Here is a 19,823-nt window from a genome sequence, read left to right as displayed (position 1 = left end):
TTTGCCAGATATTTTAAATTGATTTGAATTCTTGTAAAACTCATGATATTTCGCGGGCCAAATTGAAGACGCCGGCGGGCCGTAGTTTGGACACCCCTGCTCTATGGTTTTCTGACATGCAATCGTGTCATGCAGTCATTCGGGTTGTAATCACAGAGCAAGGGGCAGGTGCAGCCATGGTCCAAAATCACTGGGGAGAAAAATATTTACACACACACACACACACACACACACACACACACACACACACACACACACACACACACATTCTTGTATGTCTTACCTTCTTGAGACCTGAGAAAAATGCCTACCTCTTTAGGACCACCCTTTCTAGATATATAAAGATTTGTATTTACAACATTAATAATATATACATACTATGCAAATATAAAAAAGCTTGTTGTGAAAAATTAGTTGGAATTTCACAAGAAAAAGGTCACAATTTCACAAAAAAAACTTTGAATTTTGGCAGTATTATAATCATCATCGGCATCGCAGTCTCGGAAGACCATTGATTTCCTGTGCATAATAAAAGTCATCATTTTACTCAACGCAAGTCAACATTTTACAAGAAAAACTGAACATTTGTGCAATATTATGATAAAAGTTGGACTTTTACTCAAAAACAGTCGCAAATTTACAAGAAAAGCTTAAAATTTGGCAATTTTATGAAAAGAGTCGTAATTTTACACGACAAAAGTCACAATTTTATAAGACAACTTTAAAACATTTGGGCGATATTATAATAATAATCTGAATTTTGCTCTGCAAAAATGATGACAAAAGTCACAATTTTACTCATAAAATGTCACAGTTTTACAAGAACAACTAAAAAGTTTGCAATATTGTGATAAAAGTCATAATTTTAGATGACAAATGTCACCATTTTGCACTAAAAAGTAATCATTTTTACATAAAAAATGAATAATTTTACGAGAAAATATTGCAATATTACAAAAACAGAAAAACTATGAGAAAATGTTCTCAATTTTATAAGAAAAAAGTCGACACGTGAGAAATGTATTTTTATTTTTTTTAACTTTTTCTTCATAATTAGTTTTTAATCTTCATTATTTTCTTCAAGTTATTACAGTATGTCTCTAATTACATATTTATTTTATTAAATTCATTTTGTCCAAAGGAGGCGCATTTCAATTTCTTGCACACACTTGTTATTTCATATGTTGACCACAGGGGGAACCAATGTGAAAAATCCCTCATTTTTGGGACCACCCTCATTTTGATAGATGTCACCAGCAGGGGTGCAAATGAGACATTCTCTATTAGATGCAATGTTATTGGGACAATGATTTATGTCATCACTTGTTCACACCTCCTCATATGGAAGATACTTTTCCTTCTTCATGTCTCAAGAAGGGTAGAAATACAAGAACACACACACACACACACACACACACACACTCTGCCTTCAAGTGTCTTCCATCCCCAAAGACATCTGCTTCGTCATCACACTGCTCACGCACTCCCGCCAAACCATCATTTTAAGACCCAAATGGTGAGGATCAGCTGGCTTTATCATCCCCTGCACAGTGGCTGCACACGTTTGCCGCTTTATGTATCGTGCCGCGCTGTAACAAATGGTCAATCAGGTGGGGGAGACCATGAAGGAAAAGGGCACCTCCCTGACCGCTGAGTGTAATTGCTACCCCTCTAACAAGTAGCGAGGTTTAATAAAGCCGTGCAGGGTAAACATGCTGCAGAATATGTATTACCATTTTTGAAAACTGCATTTGTTAGATCTGTTCTGCTCATTCCTAAGGCCTTGTGCAATATGTGTATCAGATGTTCACAATTGAATGGCAGTGGTCGGGTGTAAAAAAAAAAAAAAAAAAAAGACTATAAAAACAATCCATTTAAAACCGCAGTTATCTGTGACCATTCCATTTTTATAAGAGCTTCTCGTCTGGCAGCATTCCCTGGCTATGTGGTCGTTTGTATGCCGGGTCTGTCACAGAGATCTTTGGCTCGCCGAACACAAGACAGTTTTCAGTTACAATTTCACATTGTTTATTTTCATTCCCCTGAACATTGGTATGCATTGGAAAATCCAGAAGATGCAGGCGTTTGGTGCATTAAGGCTGTGGTCATAACTATGTATTTGTTGTTAAGGCGAATGTGCATTTCTGTTGGTTTACTCAAATTCTGATGTTTTTTTTAAAGGCCTACTGAAATGAATTTTTTTTTAATTTAAACGGGAATAGCAGATCCATTCTATGTGTCATACTTGATCATTTCGCGATATTGCCATATTTTTGCTGAAAGGATTTAGTAGAGAAAATCGACGATAAAGTTCGCAACTTTTGCTCGCTGATTAAAAAAAACCTTGCCCCTACCGGAAGTAGCGTGACGTCACAAGCGGTAGTGCTGCTCACAATTCCCCGTTGTTTACAATGGAGCGAGAGATATTCGGAGCGAGAAAGCGACGATTACCCCATTAGTTTGAGCGAGGATGAAAGATTCGTGGATGAGGAACGTTAGAGTGACGGACTAGAATGCAGTTCAAGAGATATCTTTTTTCGCTCTGACCGTAACTTAGGTACAAGCTGGCTCATTGGAATCCACACTCTCTCCTTTTTCTATTGTGGATCACGGATTTGTATTTTAAACCACCTCGGATACTATATCCTCTTGAAAATGAGAGTCGAGAAGGCGAAATGTACATTCACAGTGACTTTTATCTCCACGACAATACATCGACGAAGCTCTTTAGCATGAGCTAACGTGATAGCATCTGTCTCAAATGCAGATAGAAACAAAATAAATAAATCCCTGACTGGAAGGATAGACAGAAGATCAACAATACTACTATCAGGAGACACCGAACCAAACACTGGACATGTAAATACACGGTTAATGTGTATTCGACGCCTATCGAAGCCTAGTGTAACCTGTATGTTACTCTAATAAAGCACTGTACAAGTACTAAATAAAACAGTTAATGAGATGTCTGGGCTAGATCAGAAGAAACTAAATTCAGATCTAGGAAAGGAGAGTAATAAAGACTGAACACAGGTTTCAAGTTTAAATGGTACCAAATTATATTAAAGAATAATAAGAAAAATAAACAAACAACATCAACATGTAAATTCAAATGGACATTCACATATTCCACAAGTTGACAGAAACGTTCAATATTTACAACAAATGATGTACTTAATTCCATCCTTATTTTTCTACCAACGATGGTATAGGCGCAACACAATTCAGAGTTCATTTAAACGGCCCCGCAAAGTCCACGTTGTGGTGGCAGTGTCCAGAGGGGTTTTAGTGAAGGGACGGGGGAAAGGTGAATGTTCAGGAGGACCGTAATGAACACGTTGCGTTTTGGTTAAAAAAAGAAGGAAAACAGAGGGCGGCTGCTAAGGAGCCTCCTACCCGCCCGGGGCTCGGTTGGGTGGATTCAGTTCAGTTGGTTGGTTCGGTTCCAGGCATAAAACTTCAGACTCTAGTTCGGGTTCTAAGCTCGCCATCCAACCTGGCCTGTATAAAAGGGCAGGACCAGTCAAATTTCCAGTGTGCACACAAAAGAAAATACATTCAAATACTAAATACTAAATAATACAACTGTATTCAAATAGCAAAGTATATTCCTTAATATTGTACAATAAATTCATAAATCCAATTAGAATAAATAATATAATAATTGTTATTTAAAAATATTCATTTCTCTAAATGGTATCAAAATGTAAACACTGCATCCACAATTAGTGCTAGCAGACACAGTGGTTAACTGGACTGCTTCATAAAGTGCCTTGGATGCATAGCACTGATAACCATCAGCAAGTAAAACAAACCAAGGACAATCAGACAATTGTTTAACAGTGATAACATTTCATTCAATGTGTTACTATATTCAGAGAAACCGGCATATAAGTAGATGCTAACAGCTCCATTCAAAACGAATGCAGCGGCTAGGCTACGTAAAGCTACACAAATGCAACTCACCAATTCCGCAGATAAATCACACTCAAACACTCCCGCGGGACGACCCACGGCTCCGGTAGTCGGCTCCTACAGTTCGACATTATTACATGTCAGTTTAGAAGGCTTAGTCAATCATTAAAAGCGTAAAACCGAGTCACATACCTGCAGCAACCTCACACAGCGTGTCCCTCTCGCTCTCACCGGTAGCAGCCCACTTCCGGGTTTTATGCTATTCTGACAGCCGCGTTAGGTCACGTGACCGCGTGACGTAATGACGCACGCAAGGACAGCTTAGACGACGAATAAATAAATAAATAGAAAGGATATTTAATGGGGTTTTGTCACCCGGGTTACACTAGCAATGCTGTTGCTAACGACGCTAACTTAACAACAGGATCTCGTCAGAGCTATGGTAAAAACATTAGCACTCCGCCTACGCCAGCCAGCCCTTCTCTGCTCATCAACACCCGTGCTCACCTGCGTTCCAGCGATCGACGATGCGGTCGGCGGCCCGGAGACGTAGGAAGTCAAGGTGAGGTCGCCGCTAGCGCGTCTGCTATCCAACAAAGTCCTCCTGTTTGTGTTGCTGTAGTCCGCCGCTAATACACCGATCCCACCTACAACGTTCTTCTTTGCAGCCTCCATTGTTCATTAAACAAATTGCAAAAGATTCACCAACACAGATGTCCAGAATACTGTTGAATTTTGTCGAAGAAAACAGAGCTCTGTGTATTGTGTCCAATAGGGTCCAAACACTTCCGTGGACCTCGCGACGTCACGCGCATACGTCATCCTCCAAAGGCGTTTTGAGCCGTAAGTTCCCCGGGAAATTTAAAATTGCACTTTATAAGTTAATCCGGCCGTATTGGCATGTGTTGCAATGTTAAGATTTCATCATTGATATATAAACTATCAGACTGCGTGGTCGGTAGTAGTGGGTTTCAGTAGGCCTTTAAGCTACTGATTTTTTTTAAGTGAAACAATAAATATTTTAGATATTTGTGCGCAAGAAAACTAAAAGCCCTTATCAATCAATTAATCAATCTATCAATGTTTATTTATATAGCCCTAAATCACGAGTGTCTCAAAGGGCTGCACAAGCCACAACGACATCCTCGGTTCAAATCCCACATCAGGGCAAGGAAAAACTCAACCTAATGGGACAATGGAGAGGACCGCAGATGTGGGGGAACCTGTGTGTTTGAACCTGACAGTAATTTGTTGTGAGTTCATGCAATGTGTTGGTTTTGTTCCTTGGAACAAGGTGATGTTCATGCACGGTTCATTTTGTGCACCAGTAAAAAAAAAACATATAACTTTGTCTTGTATTTAACAAAAATATATATAATAATATTTTTCACTAAAGAAGGGTTTGGTGAATGCGCATTTGAAACTGGTGGGGTTCGGTACCTCCAACAAGGTTAAGAACCACTGGTACACTGAGATCGTTGTATTCCGGTGAAAAACAATTGTATTGATCCAATGGCAAATTACGTAGGTAAAGTTCAAAGGGAGCTCATTTTAAAGTGAACATAATTAACTTAGATTACCTAGTTATGATCTGAAATGATATTTAACCATGTTAAAAAAAATTGAATTAAGTGTGTTTCTTTGACATTAACCCTTTGCTTTGTATGTCGTACATATGCAGTTGTCAGTCTTCACATGGCGCCTACTTGCTGAATTCTCATGAATCATTCGTCTTCCGTTTTTATCTCAACAGATCTGGAATTTACCTGGATTTTCAACGAGTATCCGACTTTTGTGAAGCAGGACACTCGTCGCTTTATCTCGCAGGAGACGGGGAATCTATACATCGCTAAAGTCGAACCCTCGGACGTGGGCAACTACACCTGTGTCGTGACCCACCCCGTGACCAAGACTCGGGTCCAGGGCCCACCGACACCGCTGGTGCTCCGAACTGATGGTAAGCTCAGTTTCTTAAACACGTGTATGGCACAAGACAAACTCCGCTGACTTGTGCATGGGTCCATACTTGACAGCGTCTGGTTAAGGTAGGGGGCGCCGTATCGAGGGGAAAGGTTAGGACAATTCCAACGGTCCTGTAGGTTTGTGGTGACGACAGCTGCCCGAGGGGCATGTGTTTGTTTTTTTGTTCAACCCTGTGCTAATCTAATCAATCTATGGCCAAAAATGGGATGTGGAGGGGCGCTTTAGTGTTAATAGCTTCACCTTTATTGTTGGTTATTAAGCCAAAATACGTCCATTCTCCCGATGTTATCTCTCCGCTGTGTTAACCTGTAAGTACTCTGCTCGTTTTGTTCGCAATCACCCGGCCCTGACAATGGTGCGCCGTCATGTCCATTACATCAATCAATCAATGTTTATTTATATAGCCCTAAATCACAAGTGTCTCAAAGGGCTGCACAAGCCACAACGACATCCTCGGTTCAGATCTCACATAAGGGCAAGGAAAAACTCAACCCAGTGGGATGTCAATGAGAATGACAATGAAAAACCTTGGAGAGGACCGCAGATACCGCAGGACCTCTAGGGGAGACCGGATAGAATGGACGTCGAGTGGGTCTAGCATAATATTGTGAAAGTCCAGTCCATAGTGGATCTAACATAATAGTGAGAGTCCAGTCCATAGTGGATCCAACATAATAGTGAGAGTCCAGTCCATAGTGGATCTATCATAATAGTGAGAGTCCAGTCCATAGTGGATCTAACATAATAGTGAGAGTCCAGTCCATAGTGGATCTAACATAATAGTGAGAGTCCAGTCCATATCTGGGCCAGCAGGAGACCATCCCGAGCGGAGACAGGTCAGCAGCGCAGAGATGTCCCCAACCGATGCACAGGCGAGCGGTCCACCCCGGGTCCCGACTCTGGACAGCCAGCACTTCATCCATGGCCACCGGACCTGTGCCCCGCCCCATCCACAAGGGAGAGGGGGGCAGAGCAGAAAAGAAAAGAAACGGCAGATCAACTGGTCTAAAAAGGGGGTCTATTTAAAGGCTAGAGTATACAAATGAGTTTTAAGCTGGGATTTAAAAAAAAAGAAAGTACCAGCGTTTTTCAGAGGCAGTATAGTAGCGTTTTTAATTCATTAGTACCGTGGTACTTTATTAGTACCGGTACACCATACAACCCTCATACAGAGTTAATCCACTATAATATATAATTACCACCATTTTGTATTAACAAAAGTCTTCCCCTCATTCCAATACTGCACAAAGGTGTTTGGTTTCGACCTTCTTATTGGTCCAGCTTCCATATTCCTGTGTATACCCTATTAGAAGAAATACTAGTATAACTAACGGAGCAAGGACAGGAACTGTGCGGTTGGTCTTTACACTGCAAAAAGTCAGTGTTCAAAAACAAGAAAAAAAGATACAAAAATGAGGGGTATTTTATTTGAACTAAGCAAAATTATCTGCCAATAGAACAAGACAATTTGGCTTGTCAAGACTTTCCAAAACAAGTAAAATTAGCTAACCTCAATGAACCCTAAAATAAGTATATTCTCACTAATGACAAGTGCACTTTTCTTGGTAGTGTTTTGCTCAATATGTTGAAAAATGTTCTTAAATGAAGTAAATGCTAGTGCCATTATCTTGACATAATGATATGCGCTCGGCATTACATTTCTTGAAACCAGCAAACTTATACTAAAAACTAATTTATTGTTCTTAACGGAAAGGCAACAAGTTTTGTAGCCGCTCAGGCAAATCATATGGTCTAAAAATGCATTTTTCCATCGACAACATGACATCATCGCGCCAAGTGCGTGCTCTTTCAGTCAATTAGTGCGCATATATACAGCCCGGCCCCCGGCCAACATTTTTTTAATTGTAATTTTGAGGAATTTATCTGAATGTGCATGAACTATTTCTGTTCAAAATTGTTTGAAATGTTAAATGTTTAAATATCAACTGTCACTTTACTGTACTGTGCCAACTGTACTACTATATGAGTATGTGTTTTCTATTGTTTCATTGAAAATAAAACAGCAAAAGTCCATTTGGCTGTCATCTGTTTTAATTATGAGACACAATTGTGTCAAAGTCATAATTTTTTATTTCATGCTTGAAATAAGAAATGATTACTTTAAAAAAGTAGTTTTATACTTGTGAGTGTTGATGACACAGCTTTGCAACACTTGATATTCTAGTTCCAAGCATGTTTTACTCAATATAGGTCATCAAATCTCAGCAACAAGCTGTATTATCTTACTGAGATCATTTAGGACCAAAACCCTTAAAACAAGTAAAACACTCTAACATAAAATCTTATGTATGGCCGCCCAAAAATGTCCATAACACACCCAGCCGACTCCCACTGGGAGAGGGGGGATAAAAGTTGGAAAAGTCTGCAAAAGTCCCAAAAATGTTTAAAATACCTACCCAGGTTCGAGTCCCACAAGTCCCGCCGCCGGCTGGGATGCCCAAAATGTCCAAAACGCGCCCAGCCTAGTCCCACGGGAAGGCTGGGAGAAAAGTTAGAAAAGTCGGTAAAATGTTCAAAGTGCCACAAGTGCCACAAGTCTTAAGACTTTTGGCACTCCATGTGGGACTCGAACCTGGGTAGGTATTTAGAAAAATGTTGGGACTTTTGACGATTTTTCCAACTTTTATCCCCCCTCCCTGTGGGACTCGGCTGGGTGTGTTATGGACATTTTTTGCATCCCGGGACCTGTGGGACTGGAACCCTGGGAGGTATTTTGGACAAAATTGGGACTTTTGACCATTTTGGCCACCTTTTCCCCTCTTCTTCCCCGCCTTCCTGTGCACCATGTTTTGGACATTTGGACAAAAATAGTTTAAAGCATTTTTTACTCAATATAGGTCATCAAATCTCAGCAACAAGCTGTATTATCTCACTGAGATCATTTAGGACCAAAACCCTTAAAACAAGTAAAACACTCTAACATAAAATCTTATGTATGGCCGCCCAAAAATGTCCATAACACACCCAGCCGACTCCCACTGGGAGGGGGGGGGATAAAAGTTAGAAAATTCGGCAAAAGTCCCAAAAATGTTTAAAATACCTACCCAGGTTCGAGTCCCACAAGTCCCGCCGCCGGCTGGGATGCCCAAAATGTCCAAAACGCGCCCAGCCAAGTCCCACGGGAAGGCAGGGAGAAAAGTCGGTAAAATGTTAAAAAATCACACCCGGGTCCGAGTGCCACAAGTCTTAAGACTTTTGGCACTCCATGTGGGACTCGAACCTGGGTAGGTATTTAGAAAATTTTTGGGACTTTTGCCGATTTTTCCAACTTTTATCCCCCCTCCCTGTGGGACTTGGCTGGGTGTGTTATGGACATTTTTTTTTATCCCGGGACCTGTGGGACTGGAACCCTGGGAGATATTTTGGACAAAATTGGGACTTTTGACCATTTTGGCCACCTTTTCCCCTCTTCTTCCCCGCCTTCCTGTGCACCATGTTTTGGACATTTGGACAAAAATAGTTTAAAGCATTCTTTACTCAATATAGGTCATCAAATCTCAGCAACAAGCTGTATTATCTCACTGAGATCATTTAGGACCAAAACCCTTAAAACAAGTAAAACACTCTAACATAAAATCTTATGTATGGCCGCCCAAAAATGTCCATAACACACCCAGCCGACTCCCACTGGGAGGGGGGGGATAAAAGTTGGAAAAGTCTGCAAAAGTCCCAAAAATGTTTAAAATACCTACCCAGGTTCGAGTCCCACAAGTCCCGCCGCCGGCTGGGATGCCCAAAATGTCCAAAACGCGCCCAGCCAAGTCCCACGGGAAGGCTGGGAGAAAAGTGAGAAAAGTCGGTAAAATGTTCAAAAATCACACCCGGGTTCAAGTGCCACAAGTCTTAAGACTTTTGGCACTCCATGTGGGACTCGAACCTGGGTAGGTATTTAGAAAATTTTTGGGACTTTTGCCGATTTTTCCAACTTTTATCCCCCCTCCCTGTGGGACTCGGCTGGGTGTGTTATGGACATTTTTTGCATCCCGGGACTTGTGGGACTGGAACCCTGGGAGGTATTTTGGACAAAATTGGGACTTTTGACCATTTTGGCCACCTTTTCCCCTCGTCTTCCCCGCCTTCCTGTGCACCATGTTTTGGACATTTGGACAAAAATAGTTTAAAGCATTCTTTACTCAATATAGGTCATCAAATCTCAGCAACAAGCTGTAATATCTTACTGAGATCATTTAGGACCAAAACCCTTAAAACAAGTAAAACACTCTAACATAAAATCTTATGTATGGCCGCCCAAAAATGTCCATAACACACCCAGCCGACTCCCACTGGGAGGGGGGGGGGGGGGGGGGGGGGGGGGGTAAAAGTTGGAAAAGTCTGCAAAAGTCCCAAAAATGTTTAAAATACCTACCCAGGTTCAAGTCCCACAAGTCCCGCCGCCGGCTGGGATGCCCAAAATGTCCAAAACGCGCCCAGCCAAGTCCCACGGGAAGGCAGGGAGAAAAGTCGGTAAAATGTTAAAAAATCACACCCGGGTTCGAGTGCTACAAGTTTTAAGACTTGTGGCACTCCATGTGGGACTCGAACCTGGGTAGGTATTTTAAACATTTTTGGGACTTTTGTCGACTTTTCCAACTTTTATCCCCCCTCCCTGTGGGACTCGGCTGGGTGTGTTATGGACATTTTTTGCATCCCGGGACTTGTGGGACTGGAACCCTGGGAGGTATTTTGGACAAAATTGGGACTTTTGACCATTTTGGCCACCTTTTCCCCTCGTCTTCCCCGCCTTCCTGTGCACCATGTTTTGGACATTTGGACAAAAATAGTTTAAAGCATTTTTTACTCAATATAGGTCATCAAATCTCAGCAACAAGCTGTATTATCTTACTGAGATCATTTAGGACCAAAACCCTTAAAACAAGTAAAACACTCTAACATAAAATCTTATGTATGGCCGCCCAAAAATGTCCATAACACACCCAGCCGACTCCCACTGGGAGGGGGGGGGGGGATAAAAGTTGGAAAAGTCGGCAAAAGTCCCAAAAATGTTTAAAATACCTACCCAGGTTCGAGTCCCACAAGTCCCGCCGCCGGCTGGGATGCCCAAAATGTCCAAAACGCGCCGAGCCAAGTCCCACGGGAAGGCGGGGAGAAAAGTGAGAAAAGTCGGTAAAATGTTCAAAAATCACACCCGGGTTCAAGTGCCACAAGTCTTAAGACTTTTGGCACTCCATGTGGGACTCGAACCTGGGTAGGTATTTAGAAAATTTTTGGGACTTTTGCCGATTTTTCCAACTTTTATCCCCCCTCCCTGTGGGACTCGGCTGGGTGTGTTATGGACATTTTTTGCATCCCGGGACTTGTGGGACTGGAACCCTGGGAGGTATTTTGGACAAAATTGGGACTTTTGACCATTTTGGCCACCTTTTCCCCTCTTCTTCCCCGCCTTCCTGTGCACCATGTTTTGGACATTTGGACAAAAATAGTTTAAAGCATTTTTTACTCAATATAGGTCATCAAATCTCAGCAACAAGCTGTAATATCTTACTGAGATCATTTAGGACCAAAACCCTTAAAACAAGTAAAACACTCTAACATAAAATCTTATGTATGGCCGCCCAAAAATGTCCATAACACACCCAGCCGACTCCCCCTGGGAGGGGGGGGGGGGGGGGATAAAAGTTGGAAAAGTCGGCAAAAGTCCCAAAAATGTTTAAAATACCTACCCAGGTTCGAGTCCCACAAGTCCCGCCGCCGGCTGGGATGCCCAAAATGTCCAAAACGCGCCCAGCCAAGTCCCACGGGAAGGCAGGGAGAAAATTTGGTAAAATGTTAAAAAATCACACCCATGTGGGACTCGAACCTGGGTAGGTATTTTAAACATTTTTGGGACTTTTGTCGACTTTTCCAACTTTTATCCCCCCTCCCTGTGGGACTCGGCTGGGTGTGTTATGGACATTTTTTGCATCCCGGGACTTGTGGGACTGGAACCCTGGGAGGTATTTTGGACAAAATTGGGACTTTTGACCATTTTGGCCACCTTTTCCCCTCGTCTTCCCCGCCTTCCTGTGCACCATTGCTGGGTGTGTTTTGGACATTTGGACAAAAATAGTTTCAAGCATGTTTTACTCAATATAGGTCATCAAATCTCAGCAACAAGCTGTGATATCTTACTGAGATCATTTAGGACCAAAACCCTTAAAACAAGTAAAACACTCTAACATAAAATCTGCTTAGTGAGAAGAATTATCTTATCAGACAGAAAATAAGCAAATATCACCCTTATTTGAGACATTTCATCTTACTTAGAGTTCAGTTTTTGCAGTGTAGACATTTGAGGGGCTGGTGTGTGGGAGAGAGTCTATGTTGAAATGGAGAAAAAAAAGGGTTTCTCGAGTTCCTGCCCGCCGTTTTGTCTTCATACCGAGCTCGCGCCGGCCAGCGGTCATAGTGAAGATTGATGATCGGTAATGATGTCCATTTCTTAAGATCTTAGCGATCGACCCGAAGTTTGTGGTCAGCGTAGTGGGCACCCCTGATCTCGATCATCATTTGTCCCAGAGTAGTCAGTCGTTGGCTGTCATGAAGGCTGCTGTGATTAGTGGTAATTGTGGAAGGAAATAACAAACGTTGCAATGCGCTCTGTGAAATCAATGTGCAAAAAAAAAAATAAGAAAAAAGCTTAGAATTACCAAAATACTGTAATTATTACCGTATTTTTCGGACCATAGGGCGCACCGGATTAAAAGGAGCGGGTCTATTCAGGTATTTTTTCATACAAAAGGCACACCTGATAAGGCGCATTGAAGGGGTTATTTAAAATTTAAAACACTATCTTGTGGTCTACATCAGTGGTTCTCAACCTTTTTTCAGTGATGTACCCCCTGTGAACATTTTTTTAATTCAAGTACCCCCTAATCAGAGCAAAGCATTTTTGGTTGAAAAAAAAGATGAAGAAGTAAAATACAGCACTATGTCATCAGTTTCTGATTTGTTAAATTGTATAACAGTGCAAAATATTGCTCATTTGTAGTGGTCTTTCTTGAACTATTTGGAAAAAAAGATATACAAATAACTAAAAACTTGTTGAAAAATAAACAAGTGATTCAATTATAAATAAAGATTTCTACACATAGAAGTAATCATCAACTTAAAGTGCCCTCTTTGGGGATTGTAAGAGAGATCCACCTGGATTCATGAACTTAATTCGAAACATTTCTTCACAAAAAAATAAATCTTTAACATCAATATTTATGGAACATGTCCACAAAAAATCTAGCTGTCAACACTGAATATTGCATTGTTGCATTTCTTTTCACATTTCTTTTTGACCGACATTTTAGTGAGGGTCAAACCATCATGGCATGGGGGAAACTCTGGCTTTATGGTAATGAATGGAATAGCCTACTTGATTTGATGTTCAGTTTATGAACTTACATTCATATTTTGTTAAATTATTATTCAATAAATATATTTATAAAGGATTTTTGAATTGTTTCTATTTTTAGAATATTTTTTAAAAAGCTCAAGTACCCCTTGGCATACCTTCAAGTACCCCCAGGGGTACGCGTACCCCCATTTGAGAACCACTGGTCTACATAACATGTTATGGTGGTTCTTTGGTCAAAATGTTGCATAGATTATGTTTTACAGACCGTTTCCAAGTCGCTTTCTGAGCGTCGCTTCTGGATGCGCCGTTTTGTGGGCGGTCTTATTTACGTGGCTCACCTTCGGCGGCGTCTTCTCCCCGTCATCTTTGTAGTAGCGGTGTAGCGTGCAAGGACGGGAGTGGAAGAAGTGTCAAAAAGATGGCGCTAACTGTTTTAATGACTTTCAGACTTTACTTCAATCAATAATGGGGCGGCATCTCCTCATCCGTGTCTCACTAGTGCAACAACAACGCCCGGGAATGTGTCCCGTGAAAAACCATTCAACCGGAACCCTCTAATAACTCAAGTTCCTTGGGTGAATAATGTAAACTCACTACACCGGTATGTTTTAGCGCGTTCATAGCCAGATATAAGTTAGAACTTTACACTACTTTATATTAGAAATGGCAACAGCAGAGGGTGGATGTCCCATAACAAGAAGATAGAGAAAAAGAAGGAGCTTATCGACTACGGCATTGGCACAGACTACAGGGGCGGAAGTGTGCAAATTTTCAGGACTTATGCAGATCTCAAATACACATCAGCAGGTACCAGAAGGTAAGAAAAGTTGGTTTTGCATAATATTTTGAAACAAAACGCCAGATAATATGTCTGCTAATGGATGCCATTTTGTGGTCCTTATACACACACCATAGTAATACTTGTATCTCTGACTACGGTAGCCGTAATGGGCCGACAGTCCATCAAACGGTGCGGCTTCAAAGTCGTACTAAAACATTTTGACAGATTTTTGAGTGCCGTGTGTAATGTTCTTTATTTTCAATGGAACATTTAAAGTTTTGATGTTTACTGGCGTCATATTGCAGTCTACACCTATCTCTTATGTGTGACTACAATCTACTGGTCACACGTATCATGACACCATGTACTAAATAAAATTGCTTCGAGGTCGGTAAGCACAACCAGAATTAATCTGTACATTAGGCGCACCAGCATACTGTCGATTTTTGAGAAAATGAAAGGATTTTAAGTGCGCCCTATAGTCCGAAAAATATGGTATACTTATCTCATATTATTTGCAAACAGTCTCAAAATATGATGCCAAAGATTGCACTGTGTTAATCGGATAAAGCAAATGGTAGATGTATTACAGTCTGTCCACATGCAGTTTTGTTTAGAAATTATATAATTATCATATTAGGCATTGATGTTTATTTTGGAGCCATTCCTCAATAACTGCCGATTTCAAGAATCCAGACAGTTGTGATTTTAACACAAGGACGACTGCCTCCAAATTCACCTCAAATCAAAAGCTTGACAGCTGAAACGAGTGTTCTGGTTTTTGAACAGATAAAGGAAGCTGACATTAAGCTTCTGGGATAGCCCTCCCAAAGGACATGCTTTAAAAACCGGGTCAGTGCCTGCAAACCAGCCAATTTAGATGAACGCTGCCAATTCTGCCAATAAGAGTGGTCAAATATCCGGCCAGAATTATGCCAGAAGCTTGATGTCGGATACAAAAAGTGTACGGTTAAAGACTAGATCAGACCGATCGTTAGGCCTTTGAGCATGAACTGATGAAGCCTGCTCAGACGAGCGGCAAACCATCTTCTCAGACAAACTGAAGACCACGGTTACAATCAATTGAATGCCCTGAGATTACAGTGATCTGGATGTATGTGAAAATCCATAGACAATCACACGTATGGTTTGAAGTGAAATTAGATAACATTACCATTGATATCAGTGGAGTTTTAGCCCCGTTGTTTGATTCTTATCCTGTGTAAATCAGAATTTCCTTAAAAATCCCTGGTTCAAATAAATAATTAAAGGCCTACTGAAATGAAATTGTTTTATTTAAACGGGGATAGCAGATCTATTCTATGTGTCATACTTGATAATTTCGCGATATTGCCATATTTTTGCTGAAAGGATTTAGCAGAGAACAACGACGATAAAGATCGCAACTTTTGGTATCTGACAAAAAAAAAGCCTTGCCCCTACCGGAAGTAGCGTGACGTAGTCAGTTGAACATTTCCGCAAAGTTCCCTATTGTTTACAGTGATGGCGGCCAGAAGTGAGAGCGATTCGGACCGAGAAAGCGACGATTTCCCCATTAATTTGAGCGAGGATGAAAGATTTGTGGATGAGGAAAGTGCAAGTGAAGGACTAGTGTGGAATGGAAGCGATTCAGATAGGGAAGATGCTGTGAGAGGCGGGTGGGACCTGATATTCAGCTGGGAATGACTACAACAGTAAATAAACACAAGACATATATATACTCTATTAGCCACAACACAACCAGGCTTATATTTAATATGCCACAAATTAATCCCGCTAGGTGTTTGTTATGCTAGCTCCTAGCTCCCGTCCATATAACCCGCCAATACAATTCAAACACCTGCACAACACACACAATCACTCAGCCCAAAGGACCGTTCACCTAACCCAAGGTTCATAAAGCTTATATATTTACCCAAAGTTACGTACGTGACACGCACGTACGGGCAAGCGATCAAATGTTTGGAAGCGCAGCTGCGTACTCACGGTACCGCGTCTGCGTCTGTGTATCCAAATCAAAGTAATCCTGGTAAGAGTCTGTGTTGTCCCAGTTCTCTACAGGCATCTGTGTATCGAAGTCAAAGTCCTCCTGGTAAGAGTCTCTGTTGTCCGAGTTCTTCGATCTTGACTGCATCTTTCGGGAATGTAAACAATGAAACACCGGCTGTGTTGTGTTGCTGACTTCCCTCGTAAAATACTCCGCTTCGCACCGACAACTTTCTTCTTTGCTTGCTCAGCTTCTTTCTCCATAATGCAATGAACAAATTGCAACAGATTCACCAACACAGATGTCCAGAATCATGTGGAATTATGAAATGAAAACAGAGCTATTTTGTGTTGGCTTCAATGGGCTACCGATACTCCTGTTTCACTGGCTACGTCACGCGCATACGTCATCATCCAAAGGCGTTTCCAACCGGAAGTTTAGCGGGAAATTTAAAATTGCACTTTATAAGTTAACCCGGCCGTATTGGCATGTGTTGCAATGTTAAGATTTCATCATTGATATATAAACTATCAGACTGCGTGGTCGGTAGTAGTGGGTTTCAGTAGGCCTTTAAGGGCCACAATCAATAGGACACTCCCAATGATGAGTGTGTGCACTGTAAGCTGCCGACCACAACTTTAATGGTGGCGGACCTAATTTAAAACACTAATGTCGTCAGTTGGGACACATCAAAGCACTGAACCATAGTGGCTCGCTTTGATTTTTGTTGATCCAATCAAAATAGTGGACTCTCATGCATGTTATTATACCATGCCATGTAAAATAGGATCATGTATGACCCAAATACTCACTCGGATCACCAGCTTAGAAACATCCTCCAAATTAGTTTATGGGATCAAACAATAATTCCAAACCCCTTAGAAATACTTCATGATATTAATTTTGCAAATTGGACACATTTAGCGGCATAAGCAAATGCCGAAGTGCTAATGTACTTGATTAAGGGGTTTGCACAGGACTGAATGAATGCAAAGTGAATTGTATTAAAATGGAGTGCTTCGGTATAAAATAATTGGTTTGGAATCACTGTGTGTGTGTGTGTGTGTGTGTGTGTGTGTGTGTGTGTGTGTGTGTGTGTGTGTGTGTGTGTGTGTGTGTGTGTGTGTGTGTGTGTGTGTGTGTGTGTGTGTGTGTGTGTGTGTGTGTGTGTGTGTGTGTGTGTGTGTGTGTGTGTGTGTGTGTGTGTGTGTGTGTGTGTGTGTGTGTTACGGACCTTAACGCAGAATGTTGTTCATCAAAACAACACAAACATAGCAATTCAGTAACTGTGTTGAATAGAGAATTTGCATTTTTAAAGTTTGGTAAAGTCATTTTTTAGCAATGTAAGATTAAAAAAATGCCTAAACAATAAACAGTTTTGCTTTTGAGATTATAATGATTTTTTTAAATTGAAACATAAAAAAATACAAACCGCTGGCAGATAATTATCCCATCCAGTGGTTCTCAAACGCACTGCCACCTCAGAAAACACTTGGCTCTCCTTTCGATGATCTTATCTTATCTTAAATACCACCATTTAGACCAACATTCAACTACAGCAGCGTGGTAGGCCTAAGTATTCATTAAAAACAAGGCAGAGGTTTTATTTAACAAGCATATGTAATATTTTTGGCCAGTGTAACGTTACACACACACATCATCAACAATGATACTCCGTATACAGTGCGTATTTACAAACTTAATAATAATAATAATAATAATAGATTTTATTTGTAAAAAGCACTTTACATTGAGTAAACAACCTCAAAGTGCTACAGTGTATTAAAAAAAACAAAAATAAAAACTAGAACAGCCAAATAGCTAAAACTAGTATGCATATATCTAAAAAAAAATAAAGAAAGTTTTTTAAGCCTTTTTTAAAAGCATCCACAGTCTGTGGTGCCCTCAGGTGGTCAGGGAGAGCCTTCCACAGACTGGGAGCGGCGGAGCAGAAAGCCTGGTCTCCCATTGTTCGTAGCTTTGTCCTCGGCGGTTGGAGGAGGTTAGCCTGTCCGGAGCGGAGGTGTCGTGTGGAGGATTTGGGGGTGAGTAGTTCTTTGAGGTAGAGGGGGGCATTACCATGGAGGCACTGGTGGGTTAGCAGGGAGACTTTGTATTCAATCCTGAGTGGAACAGGAAGCCAGTGAAGGGATTTGAGAGTTGGTTGTGATATGGTCATATTTCCGCATTCTCGTCAGGATCCTAGCAGCACTATTCTGTATGCATTCCAAATTCAAAAAAATCCCGTAAAGCACATGAATTTGTACATTTTACAGTCTGTTTTAAAGTTATTTTACAACTTCTTTGGCGTACCACCAGGTGGAGCCCGTGTAATTTGAGAATCCCTGCTTCAATCAACACAATTCTCGAATAAATACAGATATTACATTTTAAAGCATTTATCGGCCGATAATATCGGCAGTCCGATATTATCGGACATCTCTAATTGTTATTTCTGTGTTATTCCTATCGACCTCATTAACTGGTTCTTTGCTGTCATTTTTGGTATCATATTTGTACGTATGTTTTTATTGTTGTAGTTTCTCTGTCTTATCCGCCTCTTCTCGCCGCAATTTCCCCACAGTCTTGTTTTCTTCTCGGCCCAGCTGCGCCAAACATCAAATACATCCGTTTAATCAATTCAAATACAAAAATAAGGCAACGAGAGAAACATCCCACACTTCTCGTTTGTAAAGCAATTCTGTATCGCAGATATGGGCATCTACATCAACAATATGATTTGCCTGAGTGGCTCGAAAGGACATATTAAATGAATAAATAAATAATAAAGCATGCATTTAACTGCTAAAGGCTATGCTATGAGACGATTACCTGCCCACGTCCACCTGTCTCCTTAAACATGTGTGATGGTGTGGTGTGTTGCATGCCAATGTGAGACAGATGTGATAAGAATCTGAATTAGCTCTAATTATAGTCACCCTGGGACCATAATGCAGTACAGAAGATGTGGAATTGTGCAAAGGGCGGACTATCGTGAGCCAGAATGTGTTGGCGTTAGAACAATTTGAATGGGTTGAGACCGTGTGGGGGAAATTCCACTCATTTCAAACAACTTTAAGCTGGAATATGTTGGATTCTGGGGAGTATAGCTAGCCACAATGACTGGAACAGGTTACATGTTTGGAAGTTGGAAAAATTGTAATTAGGGATGCCGATAAATGCTTTAAAATGTAATATCGGAAATTATTGGTATCGGTTTCAAAAAGTCAAATGTATGACTTTTTAAAACGCCGCTGTGTACACGGACGTAGGGAGAAGTACAGAGCGCCAATAAACCTTAAAGGCACTGCCAGTCACATAATATCTACGGCTTTTCACACACACAAGTGAATGAAAATCATACTTGGTCAACAGCCATACAGGTCACACTGAGGGTGGACGTATAAACAACTTTAACACTGTTACAAATATGCGCCACACTGTGAACCCACACCAAACAAGAATGACAAACACATTTCGGGAGAACATCCGCACCGTAACACAACATAAACACAACAGAACAAATACCCAGAACCCCTTGCAGCACTAACTCTTCCGGGACGCTACAATATACATCCCTCACTACCCCCTACTTGCCCACCTCAACCTCCTCATGCTCTCTCAGATAGGGAGAGCATGTCCCAAATTCCAAGCTGCTGTTTTAAGGCAAGTTAAAAAAAAATAATGCACTTTGTGACTTCAATAATAAATATGGCAGTGCCATGTTGGCATTTTTTTTCCATAACTTGAGTTGATTTATTTTGGAAAACCTTGTTACATTGTTTATTGCA

At 41.1% G+C, this 19,823-nt stretch overlaps 1 protein-coding gene across 1 annotated transcript in view; it reads left to right on the top strand.

The window, feature by feature from the left end:
• LOC133649041 (contactin-4-like) overlaps positions 1–19,823 on the top strand; it is a 427,627-nt gene that overhangs the window by 185,734 nt on the left and 222,070 nt on the right. Inside the window, exon 6 of the mRNA XM_062045757.1 lies at positions 5,669–5,872. Within this exon, the coding sequence (XP_061901741.1) occupies positions 5,669–5,872 (204 nt within the window). The remainder of the gene's footprint in view (positions 1–5,668; positions 5,873–19,823) is intronic.

Source organism: Entelurus aequoreus, linkage group LG01 (genome assembly GCF_033978785.1).
Source record: "Entelurus aequoreus isolate RoL-2023_Sb linkage group LG01, RoL_Eaeq_v1.1, whole genome shotgun sequence".
Taxonomy (NCBI): domain Eukaryota; kingdom Metazoa; phylum Chordata; class Actinopteri; order Syngnathiformes; family Syngnathidae; genus Entelurus; species Entelurus aequoreus.
The sequence above is the reverse complement of the archived record's forward strand: the minus strand, read 5'-3'. Positions and strand labels throughout refer to the sequence as shown.